At 41.8% G+C, this 13,740-nt stretch overlaps 1 protein-coding gene across 2 annotated transcripts in view; it reads left to right on the top strand.

Annotated features, from left to right (window-relative positions):
- The first annotated feature begins 2,826 nt into the window (after positions 1–2,826).
- IL13RA1 (interleukin 13 receptor subunit alpha 1) overlaps positions 2,827–13,740 on the top strand; it is a 120,938-nt gene continuing 110,024 nt past the window's right edge. Inside the window, exon 1 of one of the 2 annotated variants that reach the window (XM_030209604.1) lies at positions 2,827–3,358. In XM_030209604.1, coding sequence (XP_030065464.1) covers positions 3,202–3,358 — 157 coding nt within the window. In that variant the 5' untranslated portion in view covers positions 2,827–3,201. The remainder of the gene's footprint in view (positions 3,359–13,740) is intronic. The other variant, XM_030209605.1, reaches the window with a different exon arrangement.

Raw genomic sequence — 13,740 nt, 5'->3', positions numbered from 1 at the left:
TTGTAAATGTGAATTTTCCTTATTCGCATTTTTTACATTTAATAAAAGTAAAGTTATTTTAAAAGATATTTCTAGCAAATCCAACATATTACAACAACGCTAATCACACTTCTGTCATGAGCAGAATTCACAAAAGAATCGCACATTCAGCACCTGTTTGTGTCTTAGCAAGCAACATCCAGTACTATGTGTAGGTATACTACTCGTAGCACTATAATTCTATATAGCTAGTGCTTTACAGATGCATAAGAGACAGTACATTCTCTATAGATAGGAGTGGCCCTATCCCTTTTCTACAAACAGCTAAAAGCAATAGAAGTGTATAAAAATTAAGGCGAGCTAGCGTTTTTAGCTTGCGCTAAAAATCAGCTGGAGCTGACACCCTACAGGCATCTCAACATTTAGCACCAGCTGATTTTTAGCATGAGCTAAAAACACTAGCGCACCTTAGTAAAAGACCCCCTAAGTATACAAAAATATAGTAAATTATTTGAAAACCCTATCCAACAACAATCTATACTCCCACTTGAAGCAATAAAAAAACCACAAACTACTTTTGCATTGTTTGCACACTGAGGGGTTAATTTGTAAAAGACCTATCTAGTTTTAGATGCCATTAACTTATAGAAATGGAAATATTTGAATGGTTTATGGTTCTTTGGGCTTGATATACTGCCTTCCACACAAGCATCAAGGCGTTTTACAGTAAAATAATTATTTATCTGTGCAAATGGCCATTTATGTATTTAAAAAAACCTGCTATGAAATACCAGTAGCTGCTGTTAGGATGTTGTGACCTTTCCCTCTGAGCATGCACATGGGTGGAGTTTGGAAGGAACATAGGTGCTGTCAGCATGTACACACATGGATTATACAACATAGTAACATAGTTGATGACGGCAGAAAAAGACCTGCACAGTCCATCCAGTCTGCCCAACAAGATAAACTCATATGTGCTACTTTTTGTGTATACCTTACTTTGATTTGTATCTGCCATTTTCAGGGCACAGACCGTAGAAGTCCTGCCCAGCACTAGCCCTGCCTCCCAAACACCAGCCCTGCCTCCCAATCTCCACTAAGATACTGATTATAAACCGCATATTTGCAAAATGTAGGTGTCCTCATTTAGGGGCCCTTTTACTAAACTGCGGTAAAAGGGACCCTGCGTTAGCGGCGGTGGCTGTTTTGCTATGCGCCAGGCTCCCTTTTACTGCAGCAGGTAAAAGAATTGAAAAAAGAAATGGCCATGCAGTAGGTTCACATTTGCTGTGTGGCCATTTCGGAGGGAGTACTTTCCGCCACCCATTGAGGAGGTGGTAAGGGCTTCTGCGCTGACCCGGAAATGGCACACGCTGGGGGTGGAACTACTGCTGGCACCTGCGCTGGGCAAGGGGTAGTTCTGGGTTGCCATGTGGCAACCCTTTAGTAAAAGGGCCCCCTACAGCAGTTGTGGGGCTGGTGCAAGTGACTGCACCTTAAATTAAGGCACATTATCCACCATTTAAGCTAGTAGTTTATAATTAAGGTAGGCGCCTACTTTTCTTTATAAAATAAGCACAAAATAGGTGGGTTCTGGCAACCTTAAATGAGTTTCCTGCTAATAAAATTACCCTCTGACCCCTTGATTCCATAAAAGACGCCAAAAACTGTGTGCACAAATTTAGGAGCACTGCCAATTTATGTGCACAATTGAATAGAATAACGTGTCAATTGGTGGCTTTTAACAAGCAATTATTGGCACTAATTAAATTTAATTGTGACTAACATGCATAAATTTAGGCACAGGATCCACACCAAAATTTACATGTGACCTGAAAAAGGGGTGCATGGAAATGGGAGGGTCATGGCATTTTGGGGAGGATTGAGGTGTGTGGTTTTGAGTTATGTGTGTAATTATAGACTGTGGGGGCATCACAGTAAATTTAGGGGCAAATGGCAGCACCTAAATTTACGCATGATCTCTCCACTTATGCATTATTCTATTTATTTTATTTGTTACATTTGTACCCCACATTTTCCCACCTATTTGCAGGCTTTAGGCGTGGCTTATAGAATACTGCTTAAGTGTTTTTGTTGGCACCAATTTTTTTAAACACTGCTTATAGAATCTAGCCCTGGATGGGATTGTCAGGGGGGACCGGAGGACCGCCTGACCTCCAGCCCCCGTTGCTCGGGGCAGGGGTAGTCAGGGCCTGGTGGTCCCATGGACCTCCAGCCCCTGTGTTTGACGGGTTTGGGATTTTGACAGCCCAGACCTGTCAAACAACTGCGGGAGGATTGTGCTGAGCGCATGCTCCGCACAATTCGCCCGCACTTCTACCCCATGATTAGAGATAATTGCGCTGCTTAAATTTGCATGCATTATCTCTGATCATCGGTGCGGTAAAGCCCCGCGCTGTTCCAGCGCTATTTTAGAGCGCTGTTTGGAACAGCGCGGGGCTTTTGATCATGAGGGTATGAATGTCTTCCTACAAAGAACAATAATGCAACATGCCCATAGAGGTGTCAGCTCTGCAGGAGCCTGAGCACCCCCACTGTCACAAAAACACCATCACGGTGCCCAGGAAGGGCTCATTGAACAGTGCCTGTAATTCTGGATCAGCTTGCAAACACAGCTGTGATAACGAGTTGTTAGTTTCACTTTTACAAATCGATTTTTCAGTAAACTTATCCTAGCCCAGCCGATCCCTTTTCCCACCCATCGACCCACATTTCCTTTACACATCATCCTCATCCAATAAGAAGAAGCAGACCTAGAAACCACTCCCCTGAGAGGCGGAGCAAGAGGATAGGGCTGTGGTAGAAGAAGAGAGATTAATGCTCCGAGGCGGATGCAGTGCGGAAAAAGGAGGGATTTTAGAAGAAGGGACCCCCCCCCCCCTCCAACACTAATATTGAGAAAACTCCTTCCTTGTAGATGTCCAGGGAGGGGCTATTTCCACTGGGCATAGAACCCTCAGTAATTTTGAAAAGTTGGCTCCCATGAGGGTGGTGGGTACGGGAAAAGTGGGAACTCAAGAGGGTGCTGTGGTCTGAGAGGTGAAGGAAGCGGGGGGAGGGGGGGAGGAGTGTGGAAAGAGGAACTGCGAGGTGATCAGAAGGGGAGGAGGAAATGTGGAAGAAGGAGGTGGTGGGGTGATCGGAAGGAGTGAGGGAAGAGGGGAGCTTTTGGTTTCCTTGCTCCCATTCAGGTTTTGCCGGATGGGATCCGTTCGAAGGTCTGGCTTGGGTATTTTCCGAGGGAGAGGGATGGCAGTGGGAGCCTGGGCTTGGTGCGGGAACTTTTTCAGTTTCATTTTATTGGGTTTAAATGGTCTTCAGCTGATGAAGAATGTCGACGGGGCAAATTCCTCCAAAGGTAAGTAAGAAAAACTTCAGGGAAGTTTAGTGGGTTTTTTTTTTTATTCCACTGCGTTCTTTCAAAGCAGATTCCACACTGGACTTTTGCTTGAATTCCTGGCAGGTGGGATTTCTCTTCCTCTATTTCTTAGGGATTCTGGGCACAGGTATATGTTGACTGCCTAACCTTGGACAGACAAACGGGAAGCATTTCTCTCTCTCTCTCTCTCTCTCTCCCTGGGGGATCCCGTCATCTTTCCTCTGCCGAAAACGCAGTGCCCCCCCCCCCCTACTCCCCCGATCCTTTCTGGGAAAATGTCCAGTTCGTGACAGCGAAAAGCCGTCCTTAGCTTTTCTCCGAAGGAAACTTCCTGCTGTTAATTATTGACTAATTGGGGAAAACAGTGAACTTTGAGCTGCACTAGTAGCTTGAGAGAGACACAGACACACGCATATAACGTCTATAATCGTCATTTTAGTGCCCTTGCAGTCTAGTAATAGTGGGTGTTTCATGTTACTAAATTGACAGGGTACTGAACTACTGAACTCGTTACTCATTCGCCCCCCCCCCCCCGCAATGGAATACTAGGATTAGGGGGCACACAATGAAAGCCACAAAGTAGTAAATTTAAAACAAAGCGGAGACAATATTTCTTCACTCAATGTGCAATTAAATTCTGGAATTTGTTGCCAGAGAATGTGGTAAAAGCAGTTACCTTAGGGGGGGGGGGGGGGGTTAAAAAAGGTTTGGATATCTTCCTAAAAGTTCATAAGCTGTTATTAAGATGGACTTGGGAAAATCCAAGAATGAATGAGCAACGAATGAACAACAGAGCAGCATACCATAGTTTTATTATTATTAAATAAATCATAGGCTTAGCCTTCAACATTTTGATTTTCTAAAGAACAGAGAAGCTGACAAACTAAAACGAAAAAGTCAAGCTCACTCCTATACACTGACACATCTCTCTGGATCATGCTTTTAAAACAAAGTATTTTTGAAGCCACTTCATTTGGCAATTTATATGATGCATGTCCACATTAATAGTTTAAAATAGCCATATTCTTAATCCTAAAGAAACACAAAAACCTGAATGCTGTACTTCGTTTGTAAAAAAGGAAGCACATTTTTTCGTAAATTGAGTGCAGCATATAAATTTTACTTTTTATCAAAACAGCATTGAACAAACCCTTAATCTGTGAACCAGGGTATTGTGCTGGCAAGTGAATTATCTGTCTATAAAAAGCTTTAAAAGTATCTTAATGATCAGTCTCTGTAAATGGCTGGATAAGTAGACTTCTTTATTAGTTTACTATTCACAAAAGAAGTACAGTATAAACTTATGTTAAGCAATTTAAAACATCTCACCTTTTACTATTTTCTCCATATACGTGGGAGGACAAGGGAGGGGGAAAGCACATGCAGGAAAAACGGAGGAAGGGAAGGGGGTTAGAGGATGAAATGAGGGAGGGGAAGAGGAAAGCAAGAAAAGGAATAAGGGGTGAAAAAAATAAAAATAGAACAACCAAAAAAGTAAAAGGGTGAGGAGACAAGGAACTACTATCAAAAATTCTATTCCATTTCTGGCATTTATATCCTGCTTAAAAGAGTCAAAGCAGGTTACATCAGATTCAAACATTAAACAGCAATCAGAAAAATCTGTCAAACAAGTTTTTAGCATCTATATTCCATATATGAACTGGAGTGGAATTACATAATTTAACTGCAAGATCATGAAAGTGCGTCAAACAAATCTTATTAACAGCTGGAAAACCCAAATTTAGCAAATAATTGGAACAGTGGATGTATGAATTCTTGGATAGGTTACCAACGATATATGATCTAAAGGACAATTACCATTAAAAATTTTAAATATTAAACTAGCCATTTTAAAATTGATTTGGGCCCTGACAGGCAACCAGTGAAGATCTTTCAAGAGCGGAGTAACATGATCAAACTTCTTAACAATTAAAAATGAGTCTTGCTGCACAAGTTTGCAAAAATTGCAATTTTACTTGAAAACCCTGGTGAATGTCTCTGCATATAAGTCAATCAGGTTGGGGTAGAACAATCACTTGAACATGTAGCATAAACGGTTCTGGGGAAAAAAAAAATGATCGTATTGCCCTAATCTAACACAGTTTGAAAAAAGATTTTTTTGCTGAAGTTCTTAATCTAATGTTTATAGTAAGTTGTGAATCCAATATAAAACCAAGAATCCTAGAGGGGATAATTCTGATTATCCAGCTGGTATTACAGTATTTAATTCAAAAATGAACATTTGTTCATCACAAAGCAACATCATATTAATTCCACCACTCTCCATGCTGGAATAAGAAACATTTAACCACATTGCCAAATTCTAAGTAATGTTAACTGAAGGGGCTGTTTTTGTCTTGCAGTTGATACAGCTCTTATGCTCCAGTCTTTCCTACATATATTAACTTACATGGGAATAGGATGATATAAATGATTTCGGCCATATTGCAGTCAGACCTCTGTCTCCATTTAAACATTTGCCTTGTAGTGGGGATGAGTAAAATAAGTGATATTTATATTTAAAAAATAGGACAAAAATAGTTACCACATCTGCTATGGTCTGTGATCCCCGTGTTGCTTGGCTTTTCTGGTAATGCTGATGGAATTAATCTATCTTTGACATTTTTCCCTCTAGAGTAGCTGATTATAAAATATTGGTTTCTGAAACATTCATGGCCGTGTAAAATATACCATTGTATTCTTAAAAGATTTTGTGTATTCTTGGAGATGAAAATCTCAAAGGACATGCAACATCTGGCTTTTTAAATTTTCTTTTATGATCATTCTGTCGGCCCTTTTTTACTTTCTAATATTCTTCAGTGATAACAGTTTTTGGGGATAGCCCCTATTCTTGAATCTTAATGACATACGAGTCACATTTTTGTCAAACTCGATCACTGGCACAACCTCCAAAAGTACAAGAATTAACAATATGACAACTCATCTCTTTTAACACAACAATGCTTCCTTCTTTGTCAGCAGGCTTGACTAGCATACAGTGGGGGAAATAAGTATTTGATCCCTTGCTGATTTTGTAAGTTTGCCCACTGACAAAGACATGAGCAGCCCATAATTGAAGGGTAGGTTATTGGTAACAGTGAGAGATAGCACATCACAAATTAAATCCGGAAAATCACATTGTGGAAAGTATATGAATTTATTTGCATTCTGCAGAGGGAAATAAGTATTTAATCCCTCTGGCAAACAAGACCTAATACTTGGTGGCAAAACCCTTGTTGGCAAGCACAGCGGTCAGACGTCTTCTGTAGTTGATGATGAGGTTTGCACACATGTCAGGAGGAATTTTGGTCCACTCCTCTTTGCAGATCATCTCTAAATCATTAAGAGTTCTGGGCTGTCGCTTGGCAACTCGCAGCTTCAGCTCCCTCCATAAGTTTTCAATGGGATTAAGGTCTGGTGACTGGCTAGGCCACTCCATGACCCTAATGTGCTTCTTCCTGAGCCACTCCTTTGTTGCCTTGGCTGTATGTTTTGGGTCATTGTCGTGCTGGAAGACCCAGCCACGACCCATTTTTAAGGCCCTGGCGGAGGGAAGGAGGTTGTCACTCAGAATTGTACGGTACATGGCCCCATCCATTCTCCCATTGATGCGGTGAAGTAGTCCTGTGCCCTTAGCAGAGAAACACCCCCAAAACATAACATTTCCACCTCCATGCTTGACAGTGGGGACGGTGTTCTTTGGGTCATAGGCAGCATTTCTCTTCCTCCAAACACGGCGAGTTGAGTTCATGCCAAAGAGCTCAATTTTTGTCTCATCTGACCACAGCACCTTCTCCCAATCACTCTCGGCATCATCCAGGTGTTCATTGGCAAACTTCAGACGGGCCGTCACATGTGCCTTCCGGAGCAGGGGGACCTTGCGGGCACTGCAGGATTGCAATCCGTTATGTCGTAATGTGTTACCAATGGTTTTCGTGGTGACAGTGGTCCCAGCTGCCTTGAGATCATTGACAAGTTCCCCCCTTGTAGTTGTAGGCTGATTTCTAACCTTCCTCATGATCAAGGATATCCCACGAGGTGAGATTTTTCGTGGAGCCCCAGATCTTTGTCGATTGACAGTCATTTTGTACTTCTTCCATTTTCTTACTATGGCACCAACAGTTGTCTCCTTCTCGCCCAGCGTCTTACTGATGGTTTTGTAGCCCATTCCAGCCTTGTGCAGGTGTATGATCTTGTCCCTGACATCCTTAGACAGCTCCTTGCTCTTGGCCATTTTGTAGAGGTTAGAGTCTGACTGATTCACTGAGTCTGTGGACAGGTGTCTTTCATACAGGTGACCATTGCCGACAGCTGTCTGTCATGCAGGTAACGAGTTGATTTGGAGCATCTACCTGGTCTGTAGGGGCCAGATCTCTTACTGGTTGGTGGGGGATCAAATACTTATTTCCCTCTGCAGAATGCAAATAAATTCATATACTTTCCACAATGTGATTTTCCGGATTTAATTTGTGATGTGCTATCTCTCACTGTTACCAATAACCTACCCTTCAATTATGGGCTGCTCATGTCTTTGTCAGTGGGCAAACTTACAAAATCAGCAAGGGATCAAATACTTATTTCCCCCACTGTATATACTGATTTATTTATGAGGCTTTATTTACCACCTTTTTGAAGGCATTCACTCGGGTGCCCTTTTACTAAGCTGCGTAGGTGCCTACTCGTGCCCAACGCGCGTCAGTTTAGAGTTTCCGCCCGGCTATCGCGTGGCCCTTGCGGTAATTTCATTTTTGACACACGCCCACTAAAAATATTTTTATTTTCTGGCGCACGGGCGGTAATCCTCATTCTACACATGTAGACCATTACTGCCTGGTTACCACATGAGACCTTACCGCTAGGTCAGTGGCTGGCGGTAAGGTCTCAGACCAAAAATGGACGCCCGGCAATTTTCATTTTGCCACACATTCATGTTCGTCAAGAATTTTTAAAAAGGCATTTTTTTACAGGTGCGCTGAAAAATGATTCTGCGTGCGCCCAAACCACGTGTCTACACTGCCGCAGGCCATTTTTTCAGCACGCCTTTGTAAAAGGTCCCCTAAAGGCAGTGTACAGTAAGAATAGAACAAACACGAGCAATAGGCAATTACAGCAGTAAAAATATTCAAATACAAAATATGGCATAGTATATTGTCGCTTTTTATTAAACTTTTAGGGACCTGTTTACAAAGGCGTGTTAGCGTTTTTAGTGTGTGCTAGGAATATGAGTCTATACGGTTAGTGCGTACTAAAATCACTACGCGCTTTTGTAAACAGGGACCTCGATAGCCGCATATTTCTACTTAGGTTAAAATAGGTCTTAGATTTCCTTTTTTCCCAAATTTCTAAATCTCAGTATATATTGATTTAAAACTGCATATCAACAGGATAGATCAGATGTGCTTATCATGCTTTTAGAAAAATAATGTAGTTTTTGTTTAAGTTTAGCAGAAAGCAACAAATTATGCAAGTGTTTGGAAGTCACTGTACATTGTGCAGGTACAAAGAAAAAAACCTTTTAACAATTTTGTATGTGCTAATTAATCTGACAGATGTATAGCTATAAGTATACAACAAAATCTTCTTCTGCCTCTCTCTGTCGTATTGAATTCTACTCTGCCTCTCAAATTCATGTCTGTCATTGAACCCTTCTTCCCAAAATATTTCTGCCAACTCTGATCTAATTTAAAAAAATCATTTAGGGCCCTGATTACTAAGATGCGCTAGTGTTTAGCGCATGCCTAAAATTAACATGTGCTAAACGCCAGAGAAACCAATATATTCCTATGGGTGTCTTTAGCGTTTAGCACACACTAATCTTTAGCGTGCGCTAAAAATGCTAGCACACCCTTAAATAGTAACATAGTAAATGACGGCAGATAAAGACCTCTATGGTCCATCCAGTCTGCCCAATAAGATGAACTAATTTAATTTACCACACAGATTCCTACTTCTGCCAGCCAGCATTTCCTGGCTCCAATGCATGTCTATGGGTGACTAACACTTCAATCCATTTCCTTTTCCATGAATCCTGCTGAGCTTAAGATTTTTCAAATATTAGCCTGGATGTCACAGAACCCACAAAGTAATCAGGTCAATATTCAGAAAAATGTCTATGGAATAATGTAAAACTTCTAAGCTAAACAATTCAAATTATTCCTATATTCAGTGGTGCTACATGTACAGCTAGTGCTGCTGAATATGCCAGTATAAATTATAGGCCTGATATTCAGTTGGCAGCGATCATCATTTTGCTGACTGCCACAAGTGTTATCCCCGGAAATTCAAAGACAGGCCATGTCTGGGCTCTGGCATTGAATTTCCGGGTATATGGAAGCAGCACAAACATAGCCAGTTTAGTGTGATACTTATCACTTAACTGGCTACAGTGAACCACAAAGATAGAAGTGACTTTTATGAGGTCCTACTTATGGGGTTGCATTGACCAGTTAAGTGCTGAATATCGGCACTTAACCGGCCAAGTACTGACTCCCCCCCCCCCCCCCCCCCCCAGAACAGCTGGTTTCGCATTGAGGGCTAATTTAATTGTTAGCATTGCTTAGTAAACAGGGCCCTTAGTGCTGTATGTGTCTTATTGGGAGTCATCACTAGGGATGTGAAGAGATCATGGGAGTTACTTCATGCGTGTGTTTTTATTATGATTATTTTCACTTCTCTCAGCCCATTATGTTCTACCTCATCAACTGAAAGAATCTTCTTTAAAACAAATTTTCTCTCTTTAAACCATGGGTGCAGGTACCTTTTTTTCATCATCTGGTTTTAAAATTTTTCAAGCGTCAACTTTTAAATTCTTTTCTGAAGTCCTCTATTTTCGTTTTATTAAATTCTCTTGGAAGTTTGTCAAATCAACTGTCTTCATTTTTAATTTTTCAGTTAATCTAATTTTTTGTAACCATCTACTTTCTTTGTAGATGTTTTCACAATTAATATCATAAGCAGCATTTGTTTAGAACTGAATGTCATCTTTTCTTTTAAAAGAAAAGAAGATATTATCACAAATCAGCTTGGCTTCCTTAAGTATACTTGGTCCTGTCAGAATAAGTTGAATTCTACAATATTCCAGTAAAGTTGCATAGTGAAGTTCATCCTGGATCATTTATTACTTAATTCTTTTAAGATCCAACCACTTGCTTGCATATGATTCCTCTTCAAAAACTACTACTGATCATTTCTATAGCACTACTAGACACGCACAGTGCTGTACACATTATATGCAGGTACTTTCTCTGTCCCTAGAGGGCTGACAATCTAAGCTTTGGTACGTGGGGCAATGGAGGGTTAAATGACTTATCCAAGGTCACAAGGAGCTGCAGTGGGAATTGAACCCAAGATCAAAGTCCACTGCACTAACCACTAGGCTATTCCTCCATTCCAAAAAGAGGGTCTTGAAGTAATCTAGTCAAATGTTCTGTGAAACTGAACACATCCCACTATTTAAAGGCCATAACTGTCCTTCAAATAAAGTCCAACCAAAAGAGAGGATTCTGAACACCACAAAATTCAGCAAATAGAGTGAGTCAGACAATAGTAGGCAAATTCACAAGGATGACTTTATTGTAACAGATGTGACATAGACTGTGTTTTTGGCACTTTGCATGTGTCAGAGATCTAGTACATATTTTTTAAAAATATATAAAATCAATACTTTTAAAGTAAAACACAACATATTTAAAATAGATATAAAAAGCTTTCACAAAAAATTTTACTCTCAAAACGTGTTTTTGGAGAAGGTGTTAAAAACATGACAACACAAATTGCTAAAAAATGGAGTAATGCAAAATCAGAAACAAACCTACTATATTCATTGAGCCCACTTTTAACAAAACTTTAATTATATTGTGTAAAGAAAGGGTACGTAAAAGTTTTTCTTTAATTTTTCAGCTTCCCTATTTTTTAGAAATATAAAATATTGAAGGTTAAGACTGGTTTATTCAATAAGATTATGGTTTGATACTCTTAGGGCTTCATTTTCGAAAAAGAAAAATATCTAAAAAGTGGCATAAAGCAGCATTTAGATGTTTTTCTCACAAAAATGTCAAAATTGGTATTTTTGAAACCTATTTTTCAGATATTTTTCTATGCTGTTCATCTGCAGTGCGTCCAAATCTCAAGGGGGCGTGTTGGGGCACGTTAAGGGCAGGATTTGGGCATTCCTAAGACTTGGACATTTTTCAGCCATAATAGCACAAAACAAAACCTTTCAGGGCTAGAGCTAGACCTGTTTTTATAATGAGTAAGGCACAACAAGGTGCCCTAAATGACCAGATGACCACTGGAGAGAATCAGGGATGACCTCCCCTTACTCCCCCAAGGTCACTGACCCCCTCCCACCTCCCCCAAAAATGTGATTAAAAACATTACTTGCCAGCCTCAGATGTTCTACTCAGGTCCATTACAGCAGCATGCAGGTCTCTGGTGTAGTCTAGTGGTGGGTGCAGTGCACTGCAGACAGGAGGACCCAGGCTCATACCTCCCCCTACTTGTGGTGGAAACTGTGAGCCCTCTAAAATTCACCAGAAACCCACTGTACCCAGATATAGATGCCCCCTTCACCCATAAGGGCTATTGCAGTGGTGTACAGTTGGGGGTAGTAGGTTTTGGGGGGCTCAGCAGACAAGATAAGGGAGCAATGGGAGTTGTATACCTTAAGGTTCTTCATTGCTTTCCTTGGACGTCTGGGGGACCAGCCTAGTAAATATGCTGGCTACATCCAATGGCTTGATTACCCCCCCCCCCTACATTTTTCATGTGGACATTTTTTTTTCTGAAAATGGTTAAAAGAAAAAAACAAAACTATATAAAGCACAAAACTTTGTTTGAAATGGTATTTTCAGAAAAAAAAAAAAAGACTTTCACTTTTTCAGAAAAGACCTTCTTTCCTAGTCGGACTTAGATGCCATATTGAAAATGCCCCTCTTACTCGTTTTATACTTTCATTCCAGTTAGTGGTTAAAAAGCAGAGGCAGCTGCCTGTTGCCTCTGTTAAATTCATTGCCAGAGGACCAGCAAGTTAAGGCAGACAGACAAGTGGGACAATGTTGAGTGGTGTGTGGGAGAGAGACAGACAGACAAGTGGGGGGGCACTGTTGTATGGGGGGTGGAGAGACAGATGATGGATGGCATGGGGAGAAAGAGACAGAGGCAATACAGCATGTGAGGATGGGAGAGAGAAATGGAGCATCTCTGATACCTTGAATTTCCATTTTTGTTTCTCTAGTATTACTGGTGGTGGGGGGCGCATGAACTGAGTGTGGTGCCCGTACTACTGGAGGGAGGGGAGGCGTGAAGTGAACTGGTGTGGTGTCCACTACTGGAGGGAGGGGAGGGGTGAAGCGAACTGGTGTAAATGAACTGGGGAGGTATATGCAGGTGGACAGCAGTATTGAGAATTCAGTTTGGTGGGGGAGGTCATCATTGGGAGACAGCTACCCAGGGGTGGGGGAGGAGTATATGCCACAGGAGGTGGCAGTTGTCAGATCTGTGAATGTGTGTGTGTGGCTGGGGGGGGGGGGGGGCAGAGAGAGTGAACTAGGAGTGTGTGTTCTTGAGCACCCTCAATACTGAGCAAATGTCTTCACTTTGTGAAAGGAGGGATAATTTGTGATGGGCTTAACAACCCCAATCATTCTGAAAAGTTAGTACCTGTGTGCTGTGTGTCTGTATGCTGGGGGGAGGGGGAGGCAGAGAGCTATGGTGTGTGTATGTGTGCTGGAGGGAGGCAAAAAAATTGCACACTGAGGGGGGGGGGGGGGGGGGGTGGGTGATGAAGAGAGAGAGAAAAACTTGGGGGTATTCACCCTGGAGAGGCAGTCCACACAGAGCCACCTTGATCAAGAGGATACTTGGAACCAAGGCTGCTGCTGGGGTAGACGAGTGGCTGTGTTTGCTGGGAGTGAAGGAGACTAGCGGTGGAGAAAGGTTAAAACTGCAGCGGCTGGGGGAAGGTGATCAATGGAAAGAGACTAAGGGGTCCTTTTACTAAGGTGCGCTGAAAAATGGCTTGCGGTAGTGTAGGCCCTGGTTTTGGGCACTTGCCGATCCATTTTTCAGTGCGCCTGTAAAAAAAGCTTCTTAAATTTTTGCCAAAAAATGGATGTGCGGCAAAATCAAAATTGCTGTGCGTCCATTTTGGATCTGCGACCTTACCGCCAGCCATTGACTTAGTGGTAAAGTCTCACGCAGTAACTGGGCGGTAATGACCTACATGCGTTAAATGCCACTTGGCGCACGTCCGAAATTAAAAATTATGTTTTGGCCGCGAGTATCAACCACGTGCCAAAAATGAAATTACCGCAAGACCCACGCGGTAGTCGGGCAGTAGCTGCATTTTGGCACGTAGATGC

Source organism: Microcaecilia unicolor, chromosome 7 (genome assembly GCF_901765095.1).
Source record: "Microcaecilia unicolor chromosome 7, aMicUni1.1, whole genome shotgun sequence".
In the NCBI taxonomy this organism is placed as follows: Eukaryota; Metazoa; Chordata; class Amphibia; order Gymnophiona; family Siphonopidae; genus Microcaecilia; species Microcaecilia unicolor.
This window is presented reverse-complemented; position numbering and strand designations above follow the sequence as displayed.